Consider the following 26,250-nt stretch of genomic DNA (forward strand, 5'->3'; position numbering starts at 1 on the left):
CCCTCTCTCTCCTGTATCATCAATCTCTTCTCCGTCATCAGTCCCAGACTAGCAAGGTCTGATCCCCCATCCTTCCCCATATCATTCCATTTCTCTGCATTCCTGAACTGACAGACTGTCTCAGGAGAAATGTCTACATACCTTAACTTCATCGCTCACTCTCCAATCGTGTTTGCGTCTTTCTATGCCACACAACTAAATCTGCTAGTCTAGGTCACCAACAACATCCATGCTGCCACATCTAATGGATACTTGCTCTTCTCAACTTTACACTACTTCTAGGTGGCAGAGCTGATCCACTCCCTCATTCTGGAAATGCTTTCATTGCTTGGCTTCTATGACTATATACTCCCTTGATTTTCCTAACTTGCTAGATCTTCTTCAGTCCTTTGTTAGCTACCTTCAAACACTGGAGCACCCAAAGTTCCCTTTCTTTGTTGTTTGTTTTGTTTTGTTTTTCTGAGACAGGGTCTCACTCTGTCACCCAAGCTGGAGAGCAGTGGCACCATCATAGCTCACTGCAGCCTTAACCTCCCAGGCTCAAGCAATCCTCCCACCTCACCCTCCCGAGTAGCTGGGAATACAGGTGTACGCCACCACACCCAGCCAAGTTTTGTATTTTTTTTTTTTATTAAAGACAGGATTTCACCAAGCTGGTCTTGAACTCCTGAGCTCAAGTAATTTACCTACTTCAGCCTTTCAATGTTCTGGGATTACAGGTAAGGGCCACGCAACTGTCCCAAAGCTCTCTCTTTTCCTCTCTCTACTGTTCCTCCTAGGTGATGTCATTCATGCCTATGGCTTTAAATACCAACTAGATGCTAATCACTCCACAATATCTATTAATTCTGAGCCCCTGACTAGTTCATACAACTGCATCTCCGCCACAGTGCCTGGCCTGTATTGGACACTCAGTAAATAGTTATGTAATCAATAAACAAATCACTCAATTAACCAAGGAATCTCACAAATATCTTGAACTTAAATATTTAAAAGTCTTGATGTTCTTCCCCAATCCCTTCTCAAGAAATGGTGGTCCAGTCTTCCATGTTGCTCAAATAAAAAACACAGGCCATAACTGAGTCCTCATTTTCTTCCAACCCCACATCTATCAACAGGTATTATCATTCACACCTCAAAAATATATTCCAGACACTCCCTCTTCTCTACCCTTTTGCCATCACACCTGTCTAGACCATCCCCATCTTGCATCCGACTTTCCTAGCAGCTTCTCTACTAATCTCACCACTTCATTCCTTGTCATTTCCATTTATTCTCCTCACCGTGGCCTGGAAAATGTTTTTTAAATAAACATTGCATACTATCACCCTTCTAGTATTAATAAATATAGCCCACTTTGTCCTCTAAGCACCACAAGGTCCTGGCTGACCTGCCTCTGCTCCTCCTACCTCATCTCAGGCCACTTGCTCTCCCACCCTCTATGCTCCAGCAAAACCAGCCTCTTTTCTTTCTCCAACCCTGCCAGGTACTATTGCAGCTGAGGGCCATTACACATACTTTCCCTCTGCCAGAAATGGCTAGCTTGCCCCAACATCCATTCTCCCCCGTCTTCAATAAGCACACTCACTATCCAACCGATCTCCCTGCAAAGATGAAAATATTCTACAATCTGCACAGTCCAATACTGTAGTTGTTAGTCACATGTGGCTACTGACCATTTGAAATGTGGCTAATCCAAGTGAGAACATTTTATTTTAATTATTTTAAATTAGTTAAAATTTAGGCTGGGCATGGTGACCCATGCCTGTAATCCCAGCACTTTGGGAAGCTGAGGCAGGAGGACCACTTGAGCCTAGGAGTTCAACATAGTGAGACCCCATCTCTAAAAAAATAAAAAATTAACCAGGAGCGGTGGCATGTACCTGTGGTCCCAGATACTTGGGAAGCTGAGGTGGGAGGATGGCTTGAGCCTGGGAGGTCAAGCCTGCAGTGAACCGCGATCATACCACTGTAGTCCAGCCTAACTAACAAAGTAAGACCCTGTCTCTGAAGATAAAATAAAAATAAAAATAGAAATAATTTAGCCACATGTAGCTAGCAGCTGCTGTTGGACAGGACAGCATAACCAAAGTTAAAGCTGGGCACAGGGCCATCCAGCTAAAGATCTCATTTCCTAGTCTTTTTTTGCAGTGAGGTCTGTCTGGGACCTGGCAATGGAAGATGAGAAGAACTGATATATGCAACATCCCAGTCATGCCCTGACCGTCAGCATGCCTCTTCCCACTGGCTACAATGCAGACTGGGTAGCGACCAGGTAAAGGAGGGCAACTTGCTAGGGATGACTAAGCAACAGTCACAGAAGCCTGGGTCTCCTGGATGAGGAGCTACCGTATCAGCCCTTGTCATTCTACAGACAGGAATATGCTCCATTCCTGCTTAAGCAACTGTTATTTGAGTGCTCCTGTATATCCTATTACTACTCACCCTTCCCATCTACAGGACACCCTTACCCCATCATTCTCTGTGCCTGGTACACCATGTTCATCTCCTTCATAGAACTTAGCACAAGAGTGACCTCTGGTCATCCTCACGACTACACTCCCACCAGCACCATGACAGTTTACAAATTCCATGGCAACAAGTCAGGAAGTTCCCTTATATGGCCTAAAAAGGGGAGGAATGAATAATCCACGCCTTGTTTAGCATGTCATCAAGAAATAACCATAAAAACGGACCACCAGCAGTCCTCCGGGCTGCTCTGCCTGTGGCTAGTGGCGATTCTTTTATTCCTTTACTTTCCTAATAAACTTGCTTTCACTTTAACTACTCGTCCTGAACTCTTTCCTGCACCAGATCCAAGAACCCTTCTCTAAGGGTCTGGATCGGGAGTTCTTTCCTGTAACACTTTGTTCTTTCTTTAGGTTAATGAAAGTTTTTTTGACAGCAAACTCTCCTAAATCAGTCTGCAGCCCTGAGGTTACAGACACCAAAAGCAGCTGCATCATTGCTCAGCTGCAACAGATCAACTTGCATTAATTACCCCAGTTTGCCCTTCCCTTCCCTCCTATTACCTGTCTGGGCCTTGGTGTCGGCCTTCTTGCTCTCCTGGTCCCCCTTCTGGGCCCACACGTGCACCGTGTACTCCATGCCCGGCCTCAGGCCCGTCAGGACGGTGCTGCTCTGCTCCTTCCCCACCGGAACCTCCCTGGTCTCTCCGTCAGCAGAGGTGTAGCGCACCACGTACTTGTCAATGGTGGCCTGCACGGGGTCCCAGGAGACAGTGGCCATATTCTCTGTCACCCGGTCAGTGACCAAGTTTTTGGGGCTGTCAATGTCTGAAAAGAAGTGCTGATGAATATGTGCTATGAACAAGTCTCAGAGTGCAGCAACTGTTGGTCGCTTAGTGTAGGGTGAAACCCTTTCATGTTTTGTGGGGTTTCCACCTGTTGCGCTCTTGCTTCATTTTTAGCTGTTTCACAGACATCATCTCCTCTGAGATATACCTTGCTCCTCAATAGAAAGTACAATAGACAGGAACCTGAAAATATGGGCTGTCACCTCTACCAAGTGTTTAGCAAAACAAATCTTTTATTCATCTAGTAACGGTATATCAAGCCCCAACTCTGTATGTGGAATGCTCTAGACAGTGTGCAAAATCCAGAGTTGGAAAAGACATGGTCTCTGCTCACGAGGAACTAACAGTTTTGTGTCTGGCATCTGTCAGTGAAGACCTCCTATTTCATAGTAGAAGATTCTAAAAGCCAATTCCAAAGGTAAGCTCCCAGAGGAGGGCTGCATCCTATTCTCCTGTGTTCCCAGTGCCCAGTAGGGGGTAGGACACATGGAAAGTGCTCACTGCATATTATTAAATGAATCCGCAAAAAGTAAAACCCTGGTTGAATATCCTCTGGGATATCATAGACTCACTTGTCATGCTAGTTTGCTGATTAAATCACTGTACGAAATATGGTTAGATATTGCTTCCTCTAAAATAAGAATATAATGCAGGAGTTATCCTTGTCTTCAAAACTCTGCCTCACGCACACTCTGCTATTCCACAGAGAGGCATATGCTCCTTTCTTGTGTAGGCACCCACTATGTGGGTGTTTTGGTCAGTGTGTATCCCATTACTATTTACCCATCCCATCTGAGAAACATCACCACCTCATTATTCTCTATACCTACACCATGTCATCTCCTTCATAGAACTTATAATTTCTAGTTATAAATTTGCTCTATAGTTAAAACATGATTTGTCATAAAACAAATGATATACATCTCCTTGCTGTGGCAGATGTGATGTCTACATTCTTAAAGTCAAATTTTCATTATACTATTAACCATATTTGATTTCGATTTTCTGTTCCCACTCACAAACTCACTAAGAGACCCTCGATACTGTCGACAGCAAAAGATCCATGCAGTCAGAAGAGGAGTTGATGGACATGACCATGCAGTCAGAGCTTGGAGACTTTCCACAAGGAAACTAGTTAAAGGGAAATGAGGGATGGTGTGTGCCATCTGCTATGAAGGGATGCCATCCCATCCTTCCATTAATCATTGATTTTTGCCAGTGTTAGAGAAGGAAAACAAAACTTATCATCCATTGACTTAGCATAAAAGCTCTTATATTCCCAAAGAACAATGCTCCTTACCTGTCTGGGCTTTGGTGTCGGCCTTCTTGCTCTCCTGGGCCCCCTTCTGGGCCCACACGTGCACCGTGTACTCCACACCTGGTCTCAGGCCAGTCAGGACAGTGCTGCTCTCCTCCTTCTCCACTGGAACTTCCCTGGTCTCTCCGTCCTCAGCAGAGGTGTAGCGTACCACATACCTGTCAATGGTGGCCTGCACTGGGTCCCAGGAGACAATGGCCATATTCTCTGTCACCCGGTCGGTCACCAGGTTTTGGGGGCTGTCAATGTCTGAAAAAAAAATGCTGATCAATAAACACTATTAACAGGTACCAAAGAGTGAGATCTTCTGGGCATTTTACTTGTGGTGAGGTGGTTTCCTGTCCTTACGGTTTCTCCATATCATATGTTGGTTTCTAGTTGTTTTATGGATATAGCTCCCCACAGCTGGATTCTTGGATTTTCAACAAGGCAGCACAAGAGAGTGGTATGAGTTCTAAATTCAAAATCAGAAGAGCTGGGTTCTAGTCCCAGCCCAGAGAGGCAGAGCAGAGGTGCAGGATGGAGCCAGGTTACTAGCAATCTGATCCTAGCTCTGCCACCTGCTAGCTGTGGCCCTGGACAACTCAGCTGCCCCTGGCTGGGCCTCAGCTTCTTCATCTGTAAAATATGAGGTTTGGGTTAGATGGATTTTTAAGATTCTTTCGAGCATGAATATTCTATGCATGTATCTAATTTCATAAATGACTAACTTGTTTTTTTGACATTGGGCAAGTTGCTTTGCTTTACTTCTGTATTTGTAAAATGGGGTTGTTAATGATTATTGCACTTATCTCTCAGTAGCTCTGTAAACCAAGAGAAAACAATGTCATGTAGAAAAGGGGCTTTGAAAATGTTAAACGATTACAGAGTTTACCACTCTGAAGCCACAGAATATTCACTCTGTAATTTAAAATGTAATCAAGGGCAAACCTACCTCTCTGCCTCAATTTTCTCCATAAGAAAAAAAAAGTCAGGAGAAAATAATATTACTACATATTCTACAGAGTTATTTTGAGTATTATATCAGTTAATAACATGTTCCCTAGTGTGACATCAGCAAGATGGCCACTTAGAATCCTTTTACACTCATCTTCTGCACAAAAACAACTAAAACAAAGAATAAACAAACACATTAAAAAAAAAAAAAAACAAGTAAAGGAGAGTGCAGGATTATGTCTAAGGAGAAACAGAAACCCTGGTGAGCACAGAAACTCAGGATAGCCGCATAAAGAACAGAAGGAAACACTGGGACCCCACCACCCCATTGCCCAGCTAAGATCAGCTGGAAGCCAGGAAGAACTTCTCCTAACAGCAAAAGGTAAGCAAGAAGATCCCAGCAGCCCACATCAGCACCTTGTACATCTACCATCCTCACCATTGGGATCTTCTACAGCTCTCACAGGCACTAAGCCCAGCTAAGGGAGCTGCCTACAGGCACACAACTGTTCTCCCTCAGAGATGGAGCCAACACTGTGTCCCACCCACTGTGGCCTGCATGGCAATTGTGCTACACCATCTTAGAAGTGGACCTACTGTTGGCATGTGTCTTGCTCTGGGAGTGAGTAGCCATTCACCCCTGAGCTACTTGCTGCTGCTGTACCGGGCCTCACAGAGACTGGGATACTGCCTTCATCCCTGAGGGTAAACTGCTACTGAGACACCAGCACCCAGTGTCCTGACATCTCCAAGTGGAGCTGTGAGCAACTGTTACACCTTTCCCCATGGGTCCAAGCAGCCATGGAACCACTCCATGTCCCCCTTCACTACCCACTCAAATCAGAGCTGAGGCTGCACGCTCTTTTCTGGAGAATCAGTACTTTGGTAAAAGAGCTTCATTCCCTTCTCTCACGGTAGGCAGCACCCTACCTGTAGGGACCTGAACTGAAATTGCACTGGTTTCAGATCCTAAGTGAACAATGATTTTGACAGAGTCCTATATTCCAGGAAAATGGTGTTGAGGCCATCCGCAATAGTCATATCCCTCAGGACTGAGCTGGAATAGCACATTGCTCACTGGGGAATCAGCGGCTCAGCCAAGCTGAGCAGCTGCACAACCTAGGGCTTTGCTGACACAGTACCCTAGGTCCCAGGGAAATACAGCAGTGGCTGGCTGAGACACCCAACCCTACCAGCCCGAGAGCTCTAGTATTCTGCATCCCTAGAGCTGGACTAGGCCCCTTGAGTCTGAGCCCCTGAGACAATCCTCTCCTAGAGAGTAGAGTCACTGCCGTGCTGCTCCTTGCCCTGCTTGATCCCAAAAAAACAGTGTGCCTGATTATTTTGGGGTACTTGCTGCTACTGCACCTGGTCTCACAGAGACTGGGATACTTCCAAGTCCCACCATTGTAGAGTCTAGAATCACCACTACACAATTCCTCACCCTAGGGATCCAAGTTGCCACTGAGCTCTATTGGTGCAGGCTCCCAAATTACAGTAATTACAGCCATACCCTGCACCATGAGCTCAAACTTCCAGAGTACTTCTTCCTCCAAGTTAAACCAGGGCTATGCCCTGCCCACCAGGGGTAGAATTACAGTTACAACCTGACCTCCTGAAGCCAAGTTGCTCAACACTATGACAACCTATATTCAGCCCTGACACAGAGATCATTCTGCATCCCAAGACTCAAGTACTACTATAGGTTCACAAGACCCTGAGCCTAAGTAAGAGTTTGCCCCACAGTTGCTTTGAGCACCTGTACTTGAAACCCAGTGCAATGGCACCTGCTTCCAAGTCATGTCATACCTGACACCAAGAGGGATTCCTTCAGCTAAGCCTTCCCATTGTGGAGAAAATGAGAATAGAATAGCCCTTGCTGTAATAGCCCTTGCCACCAAGGACATTAACAACCTATGCTGCCACCACCACTACCACAAACTTCTATAGTCTGTGCCACTGATATGCCCATAGTTATTGCTGATGTCAAACACAGCCAAAGAAGCTGCCCAGAGAATATACCACTGGACCTACATGAATCACCCTTCCCAACTGGCACATTAAAATTCAACCAAGGTAAAAGCATTTCTCTAAGAAATCCACTTTAGAAAGTTTGGAAGAGGCAATTGTTCTACCAGATGCACAGACCTCAATGCAGGGACACAAGGAACATGAAAAAAGCAAGAAAATATGATATCATCAAAGGAACATAATAACTCTCCAGGAACAGACCCCAATTAAAAAGAAATCAATACATTGCCAGAAAAAGAATTCAAAATAATGATCTTAAGGAAACTTAATGAAATTCAAAAAATAGAGATAGACAATTTGATGCAACCAGAAAAATAATACATGACATGAATGAGAAATTCAATGATGAGATAGATATCATAAAAAAGAAACACAGCTAACAAATCCAAGAATGAAATAAAAAAAGTAATAAAGAGCTTTAACAGCAGACTTGATCTAGCAGAAAAAAAGAATTTCTGAAGATAGGTTGTTTGACATTACCCAGTAAGAGAAAAATAAATAAAAATTAAAAAGAGCAAAGAAAGCCTACAAAACCTATGGGATACTATTAAGTGAATAAATATTCATATTATAGGAGTCCCTGAAAAAAAGAGATGTAAAAAGGTATACAAAGCCTACTCAATGAAATAATAGCTGAAAACGTCCCAAGTTTGGGGAGAGAGATGAATATTGCTCACTGCAACCTCTGTCTCCCAGATTCAAGTGATTTTCCTGCCTCAGCCTCCCCAGTTGCTGGGGTTACAGGCATGTACCACTAGGCCAAGCTAAATTTTGGGAGTTTTGTTTTTTTTTCAGACAGAGTTTCACTCTTTTTGCCCAGGTTGGAGTGCAATGGTGCAATCTTGGCTCACTGCAACCTCCACCTTCCAGGTTCAAGCAATTCTCCTGCCTCAGCCTCCCGAGTAGCTGGGATTACAGGCACCCACCAACACGCCCAGCTAATTTTTGTATTTTTAGTAAAGATGGAGTTTCAACATGTTGGCCAGGCTGGCCTTGAACTCCTGACCTCAGGTGATCTGCCTACCTCAACCTCCCAAAGTGGGATTACAAGCATGAGCCTAGAAAAAACAATTCTAAAATTCATGTGGAACCACAGAAGACCCCAAATAGCCAAAGCAATACTGAGCAAAAATAGCAAAGCTAGAGGCTGACTTTAATATGTACTACAAAGCTACAGTAACCAAAACAGCATGATAGTGACATAAAAACAGGCACAAAGACCAATGGAACAGAATAAAGAACCCAGAACTAAATCCACATATTTACAGCCAACTGATTTTTGACAAGGCAGCAAGAACATCCAGTGGGGACAGAACAGTCTCTTCAATAAACGGTTCCAGAAAAACTGAATATCCATATGCAGAAGAATAAAACTAGACCTCTATCTCCCATCTTATTCAAAAATTAAATTTAAATGAATTAAAGAATTAAATGTAAGACCTGAAACTATGAAATTACAGAAGAAAACATTGGGGAAACACTTTAGAACATTGACCTAGGCAAAGATTTTTTTGGGTAAGACCTCAAAAGCACAGGCAACAAAAGCAAAAATAGACAAATGGAAATATATCAAGCTAAAGAGCAGAATTCTGCACAGCAAAGGAAATATTAGACAGAATGAAGAGACAACCTACCTAATGGGAGAAACTATTTGCAAACTGTCTATTGATAAAGTATTAATAAACAGAATACATAGGGATTTCAAACAACTCAATAGCAAAATAATAACAATAATCTTATTTTAAAATGGGCAAATAATCTAAATAGACATTTCTCAAAAGAAGACATACAAATGGCCAACAAACATTTATGAAAAAATATTCAACATCAGTAATCACCAGGGAAATGCAAATCAAAACCACAGTGAGGTATCATGTCATCCCAGTTAAAATTGCTATTATCAAAAAGACAAACAGTAACAGGTACTGGTGAGAATGTGGAGAAAGAGGAATACTAGTACACTCCTGGTGGGAATGACAATTAGTACAGCCACTATGAATAAAAGCATGGAGGTTCCTCAAAGAACTAAAAGTAGATGTACCATATGATCCACCAATCTCATTGCTGAGTACACATCCAAAAAAAAAAAAAAGGAAATCAGTATATCAAAGAGATATCTGCATGCCCATGTTTACTGCAGTACTATTCACAATAGCCAAAATACTGAATTAACCTAACTGTCCACTAGTGAATGAATAGACAAAGAAAATGTGATATATATATATCACATTTTATATATGTGATATTTAAAAATGTGATATATATACACACACACACCAAAAAAAATTCAATACTATTCAGCCATAAAAAGGAATAAAATCCCTTCCTTTGCAGCAACACGGATTGAACTGGGTTATTATGTTAAGTGAAATAAGCCAGGCACAGAAAGACAAATATTGCACGTTCTTACTCGCAAGTGGGAGCTAAAAAAATTGATCTCATGGAAGTCAAGAGTAAAATGATGGCTACCAGAGGCTGGGAAGAACAGGGGAATGAACACAAGTTGGCTTAAGGGTCCAAAATACAGTTAGATAGAAGAAATATGTTCTAGTGTTTCATAGCACAGTAGGATGACTACAGTTAACAATCCTTTATTGCACATTTCAAAATAGCTAGAAGAGAAGATTTGACATGTTCCTAACACAAAGAAATGCCAAATGTTTGAGGTGATGGATATCCTGATTACCCTGATTTGATCATCACACATTGCATGCATGTATTAAAATATCACATGTACCTATAAATATGTATATTATTATGTATCAATTTTTAAAAAAAGAAACAAATGTCTATTCTGACAGTTCTTAGCACTAGTAGATGCACAATGACCATAAGCTAACATTATTAATACCAGTTTGTTAATATGTTATAAATACAAGAAATTACGCTCCGCCATACCACACACACAGAAGATACTTAAAAATACATTCACACACACACACACAAAAATAGTAGCATTGCTTTGTTCTAAATAATTCATTGTAAAAGCCATTTTCCCAAAGTCTTTCTCATACATCCTATTACACATGTTGGTTTAGGCTGTAACTCCAAGAAAATGGGTATCTACATTCCAACCTGAGGGACCACAGCTAAGGCAAGATCAACAACAGTTTTGTGACCCTTGGCTGACCAATCATCTTCACCCTATAAAAGTGGTTGGAGAGGCCAATGAGGTGGGACTTTAAGAAGGGATTTATTTGGAAAAACATACACTGTGAGTCCCATGAGTGAGGCCCAACTGTTTGAATAAGCAGTTTTCAATGGAATCCCTTATGTCCTTTGTTTTGTATACCCTAGAGCAGCAATTCTCAACCAGGGACAATCAACAATGTCTAGAGACACTCTGGTTGTCACAACTCAGTGTGGGATGGGGGAGACAACAGGGATGCTGCTAAACATCTTACAATGCACAAGACGGACCCCTGCAACAGATAATTATCCAGCCTAAATAGCAACAGTGCCAAGGGTGAGAAACCCTGCCCAAAGCTTGAGGAACACTATGGGCTGGTGTCTGACATATGCTTAAAATATCTAAGAGGTAAGAAAATAGTTGGTTGCTCCGACACAGAGCAAAGAGAGGCTGTAGCATGGCAAAAGAGCTGCACATTCGGTTGAATGGACAAAGGATGCATGCAGGTTCTCCATGGACCAGACTTGGGCCCAGCACACCAGGGTAGGCCTGGGGTTGCATTAGAGTGTGGCATTAGAAGCTGTCCAAGAGGACCACCTAGAGGGGCAAGGCGACCCCACCAGAGGTGCCGGGGAAACCCCTGATGTATTGGCAAAGGAAGGGGAGTAGGAGACCAGTGGAAGACAGGCATTTCCCTACAGTGAGACCCACAGTGGAAGAGGACAAAAGTGCTTCATGACACAGCCGGCTTCAGCACTCATCAGGCTCCAGGGCAGGCCCAAACACCTGTTACGTAGTCAAGCATGACCTTCCACGATCCTGGCCTCCCTCCTCCTTAACCCATGGCTTGTCTTTTCTCTTGACCCCTCACTTTTCTTTCTCCTTAACCCCTCAGCTTCTCCCCTCCTGACCCCTCACCTTTCCCCTCCTGACTCCTCACCTCTCCCCCTCCTGACCCCTCACCTCTCCCCCTCCTGACCCCTCGCCTCTCCCCTTCCTTCCTGACCTTCACCTCTCCCCATCCTTATCCCTCAGTTCTCATCAATTTACCTCTCCCAGCAACGCCAAAGATACACGGGTGAAAAACTGCATACAGCAAGCTGAAAGAGCAGTGCCTGGGGTACACAGGAAGAAATACAAGAGAAACTGTACGTATCCCCTGGAGTAGGCAGCTGGCCCACAGGTGGCCCAAGCCGAGAGAGAGGAGAAGATTTCATGTGAGGAAGTATGGATTATTACATGAAAATAGATATAAATACTAAAATGATACATTTGGGGGACTAAAAATGACTAGATATTTGCTTATGTTTAACTCAGGAAACACTTATTATTTCTGCCTAGAACATTCATTCAGAGAGAGGGCAGGAACAAAAACAAGCTTGCCAAGGGTTTAAACAGGTGAGGAGGATTTTTTTTTAAGGTGTTTATTGATCACAATCCCTAAGTCTGGCTCCCTCAGCATAATAGTTACTTCCTGATATTTATTCCTGTCAAGGTGAAGCAGTTAGTGTGTTAATGACAAAGGTACTCAGGCATAAGAACAAAGGACTATGCATGGTGGCCAGCCATCTTTAAAGACCAGAGCTTGGAGACCACCACATGCAATAGGCATTCTAAGAGAGGCCAATAAAAGGAAGTGAGCGGTACACAATGCATTATGGAAGGGTACCAACCTGCTCCTCCATAAAGCCCCCCTTTATCCCAAGGTCAGAGAAGAAACTCCATGTAGACAGACCCTGAGCAAAGCAGCAGCACAGCAATAATGCTCACTCCTTACCTGTCTGGGCCTTGGTGTCTGCCTTCTTGCTCTCCTGGTCCCCCTTCTGGGCCCACACGTGCACCGTGTACTCCACGCCCGGCTTCAGGCCCGTCAGGACGGTGCTGCTCTGCTCCTTCCCCACCGGAACCTCCCTGGTCTCTCCGTCAGCAGAGGTGTAGCGCACCACGTACTTGTCAATGGTGGCCTGCACGGGGTCCCAGGAGACAGTGGCCATATTCTCTGTCACCCGGTCAGTCACCAGGTTTTTGGGGCTGTCAATGTCTGGAAGGAAATGTTTGGAAATGTTTAAGCTCTGAAGCCATGGAAGGCATAGTCAACCCCCCATCTTCATCATTTTCATCTTCCAGAGCTCCTTTAGAACAAGGCAATGGCATTCTCATCCTGAGTCTCCACTGGGAGTCTAGGGAGAAAGTAGCCCTTTGTTCTGAATTTCAAAGGAGGAATCATTATAAATAAGGCATTCCTTCTTGGCTTTCAGTTCTCTAAAATGTGGGAGGAACGATGTCTTCTCAGCAGCATATGGTACATCATGACCTCCAATTAAACAGCTGCCATGACATTTAGGGCTCCTAACTTAACGTTTTATCAAGGGCTACTTCACTGATGAGTACTCTAAAACTATTATCACAAGCACTGCAATGACCAGATCCTGTACACATCCTCGCTGAGTCTGCTAAAAGCATTGTTACCATAAGACTTTACTTCTCCCTCGCAGTAGGCTGAGTGGTCTCATGAACAGCTCATCACTGTCAGGGAAGAACGGCCCACTGCCATCACCACTAGGGCTCAGTGTTTCATCCTTAAGACTTCTAATTGCAAAGTCTCTCTGCTCAGGTATCCTTTGATACCATACCCACTCAAATCCACAAGCTCAAAACTCAATTCCAATTGACCATCCCTCTTTTGTTACCTGTCGGGGCCTTAGTGTCGGCCTTCTTGCTCTCTCGGTCCCCCTTCTGGGCCCACACGTGCACCGTGTACTCCACGCCTGGCCTCAGGCCCGTCAGGACGGTGCCGCTCTGCTCCTTCCCCACCGGAACCTCTCTGGTCTCCTGGTCGTCAGCAGAGGTGTAGCGCACCACGTACTTGTCAATGGTGGCCTGCACTGGGTCCCAGGAGATGGTGGCAGTATTCTCTGTCACCCGGTCGGTCACCAGGTTTGCTGGGCTATCAATTTCTTTAAGAGAGATGAAAGGAGAATGTAGCCTTTACTACCCTCTAATTCCAGAAAGACCAGCACAGACACAGCCAAAATGATAACCTCAACAAATGCCAGAGTCTGTAATACGTCAGTGATAGAGTTAACATAAAGGTCTAATTAAGTAAATGATCTGAAATTCCAGTAATAAGCTAATAACATTTAATGAGAAGTAGAGTTTTCAGACAAAGCCAGCATCTTGATTAACTCAATAAACTTTTCCTGTAAGTTGCTTTGGGATAAAAAGAATTGGTCTTCACATCCAAATTTCTCCTTTAGCCTGGATTTATATAATATATTCTTCTAGTTCCTGACTCCTTGTACTTGAAAGCAATTATAGTTAATAAACCTCTGCATCTGCTCTAATATGGTCTTTGAGAAGAAAAATATTGTAGAAGTAGGAGCCATCAGTTCTTTCCATATAAAACATTATGTCTGTGGCCAGGGAATCAGGAGGCTGTTTAATTGATAGTATCTGAGGTCTGGGCCAATAAAAAGAATCATACTTGTAGAACCTGTTTGGGTTTCTCTGTGATTAAACTGGGTTACAACCTGAGCTTCACCTTTTCCTGGTAGCTAACTGTGGACAAGCTGTGTAATTTGTCTGTCTCCTCAACTCTATGAAGAGAGAAATACCAGTATCCCCCTCATAGGCTATGGTGAATACTAAATGAGATATTGCACAGCAAATACTTAAATATAAGTCGTTATTAATGGCATTTGAGGCAGGAAATACCACTTTGTCCACAAAATGCACATCCTTAGAGAGTCAAAAATCCAAGCAATTGTGTATATGGTTAGCATGTCTTTATTATCCTCTTTCAGAAACTACATCCTCAAAAAAGGCAGTACCGGCCGGGCGCAGTGGCCCAGGCCTGTAACCCCAGCACTTTGGGAGGCCAAGGCAGGATTACCTGAGGTCAAGAGTTCAAGACCAGCCTGGCCAACATGGTGAAATCCCATCTCTAATAAAAATACAAAAAATTAGCCAGGTGCAGTGGTGCGTGCCTGTAATCCCAGCTACTCAGGAGGCTGAGGCAGGAGAATCACTTGAACCCAGAAGGTGGAGGTTGTGGTGAGCCGAAATCATGCCATTGCACTCCAGCCTGGGTGACAGAGGAAGACTCCATCTCAACAACAACAACAACAACAAAGCTGTACTTTTTGTGATAGCACCTGCATTTCATATCTGCACAGGACCACTTGCCAAGAGTGACAGGCCAGTATGTGGAATGCACAGCCACGTGCAATGACTCGCCCTAGGGAACAGAGTTCGGCACGCACCACAGACATCTGACGGGAGGACAAATGATTTAGTGCCCAGGGTTCTGAGCTGGCTTCATCCTTCACTAGTGCACCAAATGCACAGACCATTAAAACCCCTGGAGATTACCTGTCATACTCTCACACCTTAGCTTCTGCATATGCGGCCTGCACCCTAACTGCCACCCATCCCTCTAGGCTTTATTCAGGTGTCCCCTCCTCCTCCAGCCCGCATGGGCCCTCTCCTGTCCCAGTCTGTGGTAGGTCCCCTTTCTTCAGGTTCCCATAGCTCCAGGGATTTTTGTTTGCTCTAGAACATAACTCATTGTCCTTTATCTTTTCCTTCTCTACCCAAAGGATTGTGAATGCCACACGAGGGGAAACCACGTCCTTCATGTTTGTCCCCCCCAGGGCTCAGCTCTGGTCTGACTCCTTCCCAGTGGTCACAGAGGCTCCCTGCTGCTCACACCATTCCCGACTAAGAAAAGGGAAGGTTCTTCTCTATTCCAAATTCCTTCGTTTTAAAAATGCCGACCCAATTGCTCTTTCTTTTCACAATATTCAAAATCCTAGTAAACAGAGAGTCAAGTGTAATGTAAACCAGGAGGGGCAATCTACAACCCACAGGCCAAATCTGATCCACTGCCAATCTTTGTCAACAGGGTTTAATTGGAACACAGTCCGACCAGTCCATTTACATATCATTGTCTGCGGCTGTTTTCACACTCCACTGGCAGAGTTAAGTAATTCAGTAAAGACGATTGGACCCCCCCAAAGCCAAAAATATTTACTCTCTGGCGCTTTACAGAGATTTGCTGACTTTGACTTTAAACAGATTTAGATATCACCATCCTTACTGTCTAAATCTTCTCTGCTCCCCTGAAGGAGAGGTCAACTCTGGAGGCCCTCGTGGATCCAGGAGGCTGCGCACCACAAAATCTTTCAAGGACTAAATACTGACTGACATTCTAAAAACTCACTGCTCTCACTTAAGCCACACTCACTATGTTTTAGGTACTTTATATAAATTAACTCATGGAACCTTCCCAACAACGCTGTGATGGAGATGCTCATATGCCCTCATTTTACAAATAAGAAACAGGAAGGGAAGTAAAGTAACTTGCCCAAAGCCACTCAGTCAATGGCAGAGCTGGGGTTAAAACCTGGACAGTCAAGCTTCTGAAACCATATTCCTAACCACCTCTCTGCTTCTCCAAGAGTCTCTGTACTCAGTGACTGTACAGAACAGAATGCAAACAATAAGCGAAGCCTTCCCCTCTGATTTCCTGCCAGGTGTTTTAGAACCTCAGGCGGGCTCCAGGATCAGGCTGCTCTAAATTCAGAGAAGCACCAGAGGAGGATTTAAGCAGAAAGAATGGCCGGGCTATGTCCCAGTATAGTCCCAGGACCCCTGCCAGCACAACCTGAGCAGAATGACTGGGTGAAGAAGTATGAGAACCCTCATGGTTTCTGAACGCTGAAAGGAAGAATTGGTCCATTTAGTAAATGTTGACTCAGGACGCAAACCATTTCCATGGTCTAAAAGAGAGCTCCAGATTACATGCAAAGTGCCTGTACAGCCACTGCAAACTGAGATAAGCATTCAGATTCACTGTCAGCCCAATGTTTTGAGTTTTCACATCTAAAAGATGAAAATTATAAAGTGTTACCCTATTCTGAGGGGGTTGCATATGGAATTTCCACTCAAATAAGTATGACCTTCTGTATCAAGTGAAAAAGCTGGTCTCTTTTGTTTGAGGTTAAAAAGGAAAGAAATTATAATTATGAAAATCAAAATTGCTTTTGCAACCCTCCTCCCGACTCCTGCAAACAAAAGAGCTGGTGCCAGGTGAGCAATGACCTCCTGATTCAAAAATCAACCTTCCCCCTACCTTCCATTACCTGTGAGGGCATTGGTGTCAGCTTTCTTGCTCCCTTGGTTGCCCCTTTCAGCCCACACGTAGACCGTGTATGCCTCTCCTGGCTTCAGGCCCGTCAGGACAGTGCTGCTCTCGTCCTTGTGCACTGCCATTTCCTCGGTGTCCCCATCAGCAGAAGTGTAGCGTACTACATACTTGTCTATGGCAGCCTGCACTGGGTCCCAGGAGACCGTTGCTGTGTCTTCAGTCACTCGATCGGTGATGACATTGGTTGGACTGTCAATTTCTTCATAAAAATGCATGAGAAAGAAAAATCAGAGGAACTGGTTGGTTGGTCAAGATCATGGATTGTTAAAAAGATCTAGTTCACCCGGGTGACCTAGTTCAATCGTCTACACAATGCAAGGGGCTCTCTCAGTCATCAGTGACAGATGGACAACTGGCTTCTGCTTGAACCCTAAACCGAAAAAGGACTCTCTGATAGACAACACAATCCATTCCATTTTCAGACCTCTGAACATATTAGAGAAAACTCCTTCCAGTGTAACTCCTTCCAACTGTTTACCCTAGGTAGACAGAGTGAATACATTTAATTCCCCTTCCAGGACACCAACCAGCAAGTATTCAAGAAGAGTCACCATCCCCCTTCCTAGTTCTCTTCAAATCAAAACAACATCACCCCCCCATTCATTCCTTCCAAATTACAGTTTCCAGACCTGGCACTTATATCTATACATGCTCCTCTCTTTCTCTTTTCAAATACAGATCTCCGAAACTCAGTTCATTCATTCAACAGCACATCCCTGAGCAACAATTACATGCCGGAATGTAATGACACTCAGGAGTTATCAATGAGCAAAACAGTCAGAAATTCCGCCAATGTGGAGTTTATATTCAAAAAGAACTAACCCAGAACAATATGCCAGCTATATCCCAGACACTGTGCTTCCCAAGAACATAGCCTGAGCCCATGACCTTAGAAAACCCCTCGTTTTTTTCACACATATCCCTGTTAACCCAAGGTCCTGCTACATGTATCCAGGGAACAGCACGGAGGCCAATGCATCTAGACAGAGTTAAGTCAGGCGGCTGGAGGGGATGCCAGTGAAGTGAGAGGGACAGTGGACTGTGGATGGCCTTGAAGGCCATTGTAGTGACATTGTCTTTCACACTAAGTGAGATGAGAAGTCTCTGGGGGCTTTGAAAAGAAGAATGACCTGATCTGACTTTGGCTATCAGAGGATCCCTGTGGCTTCTGGGGAGAATGCTGATTCTAGCAAACCAAGAGTGAACGTCACCTAGGCGGCTGCTTCAGTGCTGTATATGCAAGATGGCAGGGGTGCAGGCAACTGCAGCAGTGATGAGGGTCACGGGGAAGGCTGGCTTTGAAGAGCTTTCAAAGGTAAAGCTGTCCTGATCTGCTGATGGATTCAATATGGGATACAATGAATGATTTGTTGGCTTGGGGCCTGAGTAATTTGAAAAGTGGAGTGGCCATTTATAGAGACAGGGGTATGTGAGGGAGGGAAGGGTTTGCAGTAGGGAGTAGGGAGAGGAAGAGGCCCAAGAGTTTGCTTGTGGATACATGAAGTGGTAGAGCCAAGATTTGAACCCATTCCTACCTAAACAAAGACTGTATGTTTCCACTTTATACCTCTATGTCCTAAGCAGCACTATGAATAGGATTTTCCTTTGAAACTCATAATAATAATAAATTATAAATAAAAGAAAGTGTGATCTGAAAGGTTACTGTGACCTGAAATCCAGCAGTAGTAATAGACAATTTCTCTCTAGGGAGAGAAAATGGTCTTGAACTATTGCCTTGTGAGACAATAGTCTCACTGTGACTGGCACTGTGAGCTTGGAGACAATAGTCTCACAACAGTCTGCCACTTGTGGGCCTCCAGGAATGACAGGGCAGACAATTAGGGTGCAGGCACCCACCATCTGACCCCATGGCCAGGGCCTCTGGAGGCTCCAGCAGGCTCTAAGAGGACACTCTGGGAAAGAGTGTGATGATAGAACTCTCTCCCCATCTTTCTGTGTAAGACGTGATTCTGCATGTGACAGGGAGGAGATGACAAGAGCCATCCAGGAACAGTACCTCAGTCTGGAGAAATTAGTGACAGAGTGGGAATGGAAAACTAAGGACGCAGGATGAAGCGAGCAAGATCATCCCAGCGGTCCTGCTCTTGAAGTTCATGGCCCTCACCTTCTCTAAAAGTCCGTACCCGTACAAGTCCAGGTCCCAGCAGTGCCTCCCACCCCATCTTCCTGCCCCAGATCAGTGCTTGCTACCACTGCTTCTGGGGTCCACAGGAGAGGCCTGTGGCTTTGTGGGCTTGGTGCTGCCTGTGTGTTTTGAAAGATATCTCACAGCTAGGCACAACAGCTTCTACCTGTAATTCCAGCACTTTGGGAGTTCAAGACCAGCCTCGCCAACATGGCAAAACCCTGTCTCTACTAAAAATACAAAAAATTAGCAGGGCTTGGTGGTGCACACCTGTAATCCCAGCTACTTGGGAGGCTGAGGCACGAGAATCGCTTGAACCTGGAAGTCAGAGTTTGCAGTGAGCCGAGATCACGTGCTGTAATCCAACCCAGGTGACATAGCAAGACTCTGTATCAAATAAATAAATAAATACAATAAAGATTCATCACATCCACATGAGTGAAAGGAGGAACCAGCAACGAGCCCTGTAGCTCCTTTCTCCCCTAACAGTCCCAGAGCACTCGAGATGGAGAAGAACAAGGAAACAGCATCTTGAATGTTGAGAGTAGGAAGGTAAAACTGAATCGTATTATGCCCAGGGTCATAGGAGATCTGAAGGTTTAAGCCCAGAAAGGAGATGTGACTTCTCCAAGCTCACAGTGCCAGTCATAGCTCTCAGCCCCTTGCCTTCCCCTTTCTCTCAGTTCTCAGCAACTCAACTCAGAAGGGCCTCTTCACAGAGCTTGTTCTCCTTGACCATTCCCAGGATGAGGATCAGATGCTGAGATACGGGAATGGGAGGAAGGCCTCAGAGATGGTACTTCCATGATAGGCCACATTGCTGAACGAGGCCAACGTTGCAGGACTGAAACCTCTCTCTCTACCAAAGAGGGATGTGGGGATTATGAAATAGTTTTCCATGCAAGGAAGCCTTCCAGCAGCTGCAGCAGCTAACAAAATCACAGATGAGCCACAGCTGTAGCCTCTGCTACAAGACAGGCTCTCCCCACCCTGGCCCCGACATCCTCCCTGGAACTTCCCAACTGCTGGACATTAGTAGCCCTGGTGGGACCTTTTCCAGGGCCATTGGAGGTCAGAGAGATGCAAGGTAAGGTTTGTAAAACTGGATAGGTGGGACTCACCTGTGAGTACATATGTTAGAATCAAGGAGTGCTTCACTTCAAAGAGATCTCATTTGCAAAACATGAACATAGTATATGGAAGAGGTTAATTAGAAGCGCTGTTCACATTAGGAAAGCTTATTCCACTTTATAACAAGAATTAGCCACAGGGTTGGGTAGGGAATGGCTGTCTTCAGTCTAAGCCGTAACACCCAGCAGCCCATGCCCACACTCCAGCACGCAGTCACAGGCATTACGAACAGGTTTCTCCACTAATAATGTCCACCTGTGAATCTCCCAGTTGGTGCAGGAGAAGATGGCACAGACGGGATGTAAAACTGATGAGAAACAAGCTTGGGGGAAGACGTGGAAACAGGGTCTGCATCATTGATTTGAAGGTGGGTACACGGAAGGGGTGCCTTGGGACTATGGTACCTACGCATTCTGTGGTCTTGTTTACACTGACCCCCTCTAATGTATTTCCATGTGGCAACAAAATTATCTGAAAGCCATCATTCGTCGAAAATGCACGCAGAGAGGTCAACCCTTCTTCCTCTTGTCCCCTAGCTTTGCTTCTAGAAAGGTTGTCAACTTTGATTTCAGGCGAACCTGGGTTTAAGTGCCAGCTGACTCTTCACTAGCTCACCCTGAGTCTGCTAAGCTTTGTAGACCTCAACGTTCTCATATGTAAAATGGAAATAACAATGCTTGCAATCCTATTAACATTATAAGGACCAGAGATAATATTTACAAACGCTCACGGTACACAGAAGCCCAGTAGAATACAGTGGCTGTGCAAATGATACAGGTCATTGTTGTCCAGACGCTGAATGTGTGTATTGGTGGCTGTGTGTGAGGCAGGAGTTCTGAACGGTAACAGGAGCTCAGCCTAGGACATGAAGGCGTTTCCAAAGAAAGTTTTAGGGGCTAAGCCATTTCAAATGGAGCATTGTGTTTGGAAATGCTCCAAATGTAAAAAGAGAAAAAGATATTAAGAAGAGCAAAACTGCTATTTCACAGCATCGTCTAAAGAGGAAAGTTATCAGAAAGTTGATGACAAGTGAATATGTTAGGTCATAAGCTCTGCTGTGCGTAGGAGCTTGTGAAATTATAAGCAAGCATGCTTTGTTTTATACACACCAGAGAAAAGCATGAAGATATTAAAAGAAAACCATCACCGTAAGAAAAACAAGAGAAAGGACTTTTAAACTCATTTAGTCCAGCTCTCCATTTTACAGATGGAAGACAAAAGAATGATGTCACCTCTCAGTAGCCTCCCTTTCTTGTCATTCGATGGGAAGCACAGCTGTCGGGGTATGATGCAGAGGTCCAGGGACATTCCCCTACCCCCATCCCCCAGAGACACTGGCCTGGCGTATGCTTGCTGCTCTTGAAGCTGACCTGCTTCTGAAGCCCGGCCTTTCTGGAAGGTGTTCCAGGGCGCTTGGAGTGTTACCTATAACAGGGTGAGGAATTTCAGCCAACCCTTTCCCTGTCAAGGTACTAGTTCCACTGGGTGCCTTATTAAATGGAAAACACCTGAACGGTATCCTTTCCTCCCTGCACATGCTTAGGGTGTTCTTAAGTTCCAGCATCCTTTTCCACCCGGTGGGATGCAAAACGTTTGGAGAAAACAAACTTTTCTTTTCCCTTAAATTAATTAACAGTCTAGCCAGGTTTAAGAGTGTTTCCTGACCCTGTAAATTACAGGGGCTTTTTCTTTTTTATGCTGGTAAAACACATGACACAAATTTATTTGCAATCCAATAAAATATTCTATCCTGGCTTTAGGGTATAATTGACAACAAAAACACTTTTGAGTAGTAACATTCCACTATACGTGAAAGGCTAACTAGCAATTCAAAGCCGTAAGTGATTAAATGCTCTCGAACCTCAGAGGCAAAGCTGGCTGACATTTGATGCAGTCATTGAAGGCTGCAGTAGAGAAACTGAGGGCAGCCTGGAAGGATATGTTATATTATCGCTGTGATCCGCTGAAGGATGAGGGCCATGGCTTATCGTCTCTGGAAGTTTCTAAAGGGACCAGGTCTCTTTGGCCCAGATGCATCCTGCAATAAATGTTTCATGAATTGAATTAATTTGTAGCTAGAAATAACAGCAAGGGTTTTTTAAGCTGAAGTAACAACAGAAACCCACTTGCAGAGATAAGCCTTCTGTTAGGGAACCCCAAGAACAGTCTGGCTATGAGAAGGCTTTCCCTGGGGAAATAATAACAGCCCAGACTGGACGGGCCACTGAGGCCAAGATAAAAGCGTATGCCGCCTCCTCAGTCAGTGAGGAATTACAGAAAATTTTTCAGTTAGGAAGCAATCAGTATGAAAATTAACTAGAAATAATGGGCAAGAAGGATGGGAGTGTAATATTATGACCTATAACAAACACGTTTGGTCTGGGTTCCCTCATTCCTGGCACACAGCTCGTAAAACCCTTGGAATCTCCAAAGTGAGGTGTCTTTTTGCATGTTAATGACATGACTGCTGTAAGGGGGGTGCTCCTGGATAGCCTCAGAAAAGGGGGGGGCTTTCCAGGGAACCAGCCTTATGATTAGAGGATTGGAACTTCCAGCCCCACCTGCCCACCCTCCTAATGAGGGAGAGGAGAGAGGTGCTAATGGTTGCTGAGGTTGAGTCAATCACCAGTGGCCAATGATGTAATCAACCATTCCTCTGTAATGAGGTCTCCATGAAAACCCAAAAGGACTGGGTTGAGAGAGCTTCCCGGCTGCTGAACACGTGGAGGTTCAGGGAGGGTGGCATACCCACAGAGGCCGTGGAAGCACGCACCTTGACACATCGCTTCCATCTGGTTCTTCAGCTGGATCTTTGTAATATTCTTGATTGTAACAAATAGGTAAATGTAAGTCAGGTGTTTTCCCTGCGGTCTGTAAGCCGCTCTAGCAAATTAATGGCACCTGAGGAGAGGAGTCATAAGAACCCCCAATTTAGAGCCAGTTGGTCAGAAGTACAGGTCATAACCTGGGGACTGTGACAGGCATCTGAAGTGAGGAAAGGCTCGTGGAACTGGGCCCTCAACTTGTGGGATCTGATGCTATTTCCAGGGAGAGAGTGTCGGACATGGATTGAATTATAGTACACCCAGTTGGTGTCTGATGGAAAACTGCCTGGTGTATGGGGTAAAATCACTTCCAGAGGTGAAATGTTCTGTGCTGTGCTGACTGTGTAAGAGAAGAAAACGTGTTTATCTCTTACAGGAGGCTAAAAGTGAGAAGCCCTTTAGCTTTGTAGTGTGAAAGGAAAATTAAAAACTCAGGACCCCAATTCACTCTGCCAAAAGGAAAAAATGAAGCTGAGTTACACAAGAAGCTACCTTTCCTTTGTCACTACGCAGGCTACAGATAAAAGGTGAAATATCGCCACAGGTAGCTACTCCATGTTCACCTTAACCTATGAAAAGTGCAAATTTGCTGAACACATAATTGACTATCCCCTACCTGCTCCTTTTCTCCTGCATCATGGGAATCATCATACCCCCCCTATTTCCTCTCCAGCCCACTTTTCCCATTTAATATTGAAGCCTTCAACCTTCAAAGGCTTATACTTGGGTATCTTGGGTTCAAATCCCACCTCTGTCCTTTCCTGGCTGGGCAATCTTGAGCTTCACTTCTCCAGTTTTCTTATATATGGCATAGAAATAATATCTACTTCATAGGATTGCTGTGAGAACTAAATGAAATATTCATAAAAAGTAGTTAGTGATTATAATGCCTGGCACTTAATAAGCTCTCAATTAACTCATAGCTACAGGGAATACCACTGGAAACACAGAAGTACTTACTATTTTCCAACTTGTTAAAATGCGTCACTAGTCCACTATTCTGACAGACCGTACAAGTCTACATTGTCTAGTTTGTAAATTAGGTTATATCGTCTCCTTTATAGTTGCCCAACTATCACTCTTTCATACTCCAAATAAGCAATCTGTTAAGCAGCTGAAATAGTGAATTCAATTCTCACAACATCTCATCCCTTATTCTCACACCATAACCAGCTATTTCCAGGGCTGAATTGGAAAGAACTAAAAAAACTTTTCAAGGAAGACTCAGAACTCAAAGGCTCCAAGGATTGGTCTCCCCAAGTGGCACTCTATGTGACGGGTTTCCAGCGTGGGGAAGGCAGGAGCACAGAGTTAATGAGGAAATTCAGAATTCGATATGGGCTCAAACATTGCTTAAAAACTAAAAGTTACGTAGGATGTCTCATACGTATGCCTACCATGTTTTCAAATTCTGTTCTGATTAACAAGTTACAAACATATTGTCAAATGTGACTGATTTGTAACTTTTTATCATTATATATTTTCCTCAATACACAGATGACAACATATCTCTACTCCCATGTGAGAGTTTTTAATATCTTCTGACATTTTAGAGACATCTGCTTGAGTGTGGTCATCAGGAACAAACACAGGTGTGGCATGAAGAAAATTAAAGATCACTTGTCTTTAGGGAATAAGGAGCTATGTGCCTATGTCTCAGATGATAAACGCCTTAAAAACAACGCAGTGATGGAAGCTATTAACATAAGCAAAAGGGTGTCAGACACGGTCTTGTCCCTTAACTCCAAGACCCTGGGGGAGATTTTCAATGGCAAGAAAAATTTGAAATAGGAAAAGTTTGCTTCCCTTTCCCTGCCCAAAAATAGATGTAGTACATAAAGGGACAGACTCTCTCTACATGCAAATCCCAGAACTCTTATCCAGAGGAGTCAGCCAGGAAAATGTCAGAACGCAAACATGATTAAATGTCCATAGGGCCTCCAAGTAGCTCTCACCTGTTCTGCCATTCAGGAGAATCGGCTTGCCCTCCAGTTCTCCTCGCATGGGCACCACTGTGATCTTATATTCCGTCCCCGGGTGCAGACCTGGAAACAAGCAGGCAGCATGGCATGTGAGTGCAGGCTCCAGACCCCTCCTCCCAGCACTGCTCCTCCCCAGGATTTCTCCCATGAGGGAAAGATGAGGGGTTATGCTTCCTCCTACAAAGATGAATCCGTATCTGCAGGCGAATAAAGTCCCGCAGGTGCATTGGAACGTGATGTGCCACTGAGGGGGCCTATCGGTTGGGGATGGGAGTTGAGTGTCGTCGGAACAAGTGAGATGAAGCCGATTGAAATGCATTTCAGGTGTTCTCCACTTCGTCATTGGGCCACCTAGCACTTATTCCCCAATTTTATCCCCCCAAAGTGTTCCTGTTCCCAGCAATCCTTTTCCTTCCAAAGCTTCTCTCCTTCTCATTGTAATATTTAGCCTACATTTTTCCTATTTATTTATTTATGTATTAGAGACAGGGTCTCACTGTGTTGCTCAGGCTAGCGTGCAGTGGTGCGATCCTGGTTCACTGGAGCCTCAACCTCCTGGGCTCAAGGAATCCTCCTGCCTCAGCCTCTCAAGTAGCTGGGACCATGGGCATGAGCCACTGTGTCCAGCCCTTTTTTAAAGGAAGTTTTTTCTCTGTAAAAGCAACTAGAATTATTGTTCCTTGGGGCACCAATGTTCAGACTCCGGTGGTAAAATGCAGACAAATGGCAGCTTGTGTGAGACACACACCCTCATTCTTCACTCCACAAACACTAAGAACCCCAAGATGTCCTGTCAAGATGGAACTCAAGGGGTGGATGGCAGAACAAGGCTCCAGGAGAGAATCTGCCATGAAGCTAATTAGCGCCACGCTTTCATGGGCCCATTCCAAGGCCTTGTACCTGATTGGATATTGATGATTGTGTATTACTTTTCTTAAAGAGGGCCCTGGAATTGTACAAACTTCAAGCACTGCCAAACTTGATCCATCCCTGCAGCCTTGTTTCCTTAGCAGTCGTCAGAGCTCCAGCTCTTGGCAGGATTAGCTCAGAAATCTGAGATAGGGAGCCACCCTACTCACTGCACCCTGCCTCTCTAACCCCCAACACAACCCTTCCGTGCATCCACCTTCCTCCCTCCCTCTCTCTCTGCCTCCCTCTCTCTCTGCCTCTCTCTCTCTGCCTCCCTCTCTCTCTGCCTCTCTCTCTCTGCCTCCCTCTCTCTCTGCC

At 44.6% G+C, this 26,250-nt stretch overlaps 1 protein-coding gene across 1 annotated transcript in view; it reads right to left on the bottom strand.

Moving 5' to 3' along the window:
• TNN (tenascin N) overlaps nt 1–26,250 on the bottom strand; it is a 64,347-nt gene that overhangs the window by 22,144 nt on the left and 15,953 nt on the right. The window contains exons 6-11 of the mRNA XM_017529950.2: nt 24,997–25,086; nt 16,875–17,138; nt 13,422–13,688; nt 12,509–12,772; nt 4,617–4,883; nt 3,033–3,296 (exon numbers count right to left, since the gene is read on the bottom strand). Coding sequence (XP_017385439.1) covers nt 3,033–3,296; nt 4,617–4,883; nt 12,509–12,772; nt 13,422–13,688; nt 16,875–17,138; nt 24,997–25,086 — 1,416 coding nt within the window. The remainder of the gene's footprint in view (nt 1–3,032; nt 3,297–4,616; nt 4,884–12,508; nt 12,773–13,421; nt 13,689–16,874; nt 17,139–24,996; nt 25,087–26,250) is intronic.

Source organism: Cebus imitator, unplaced genomic scaffold (genome assembly GCF_001604975.1).
Source record: "Cebus imitator isolate Cc_AM_T3 unplaced genomic scaffold, Cebus_imitator-1.0 Scaffold62, whole genome shotgun sequence".
NCBI lineage: Eukaryota > Metazoa > Chordata > Mammalia > Primates > Cebidae > Cebus > Cebus imitator.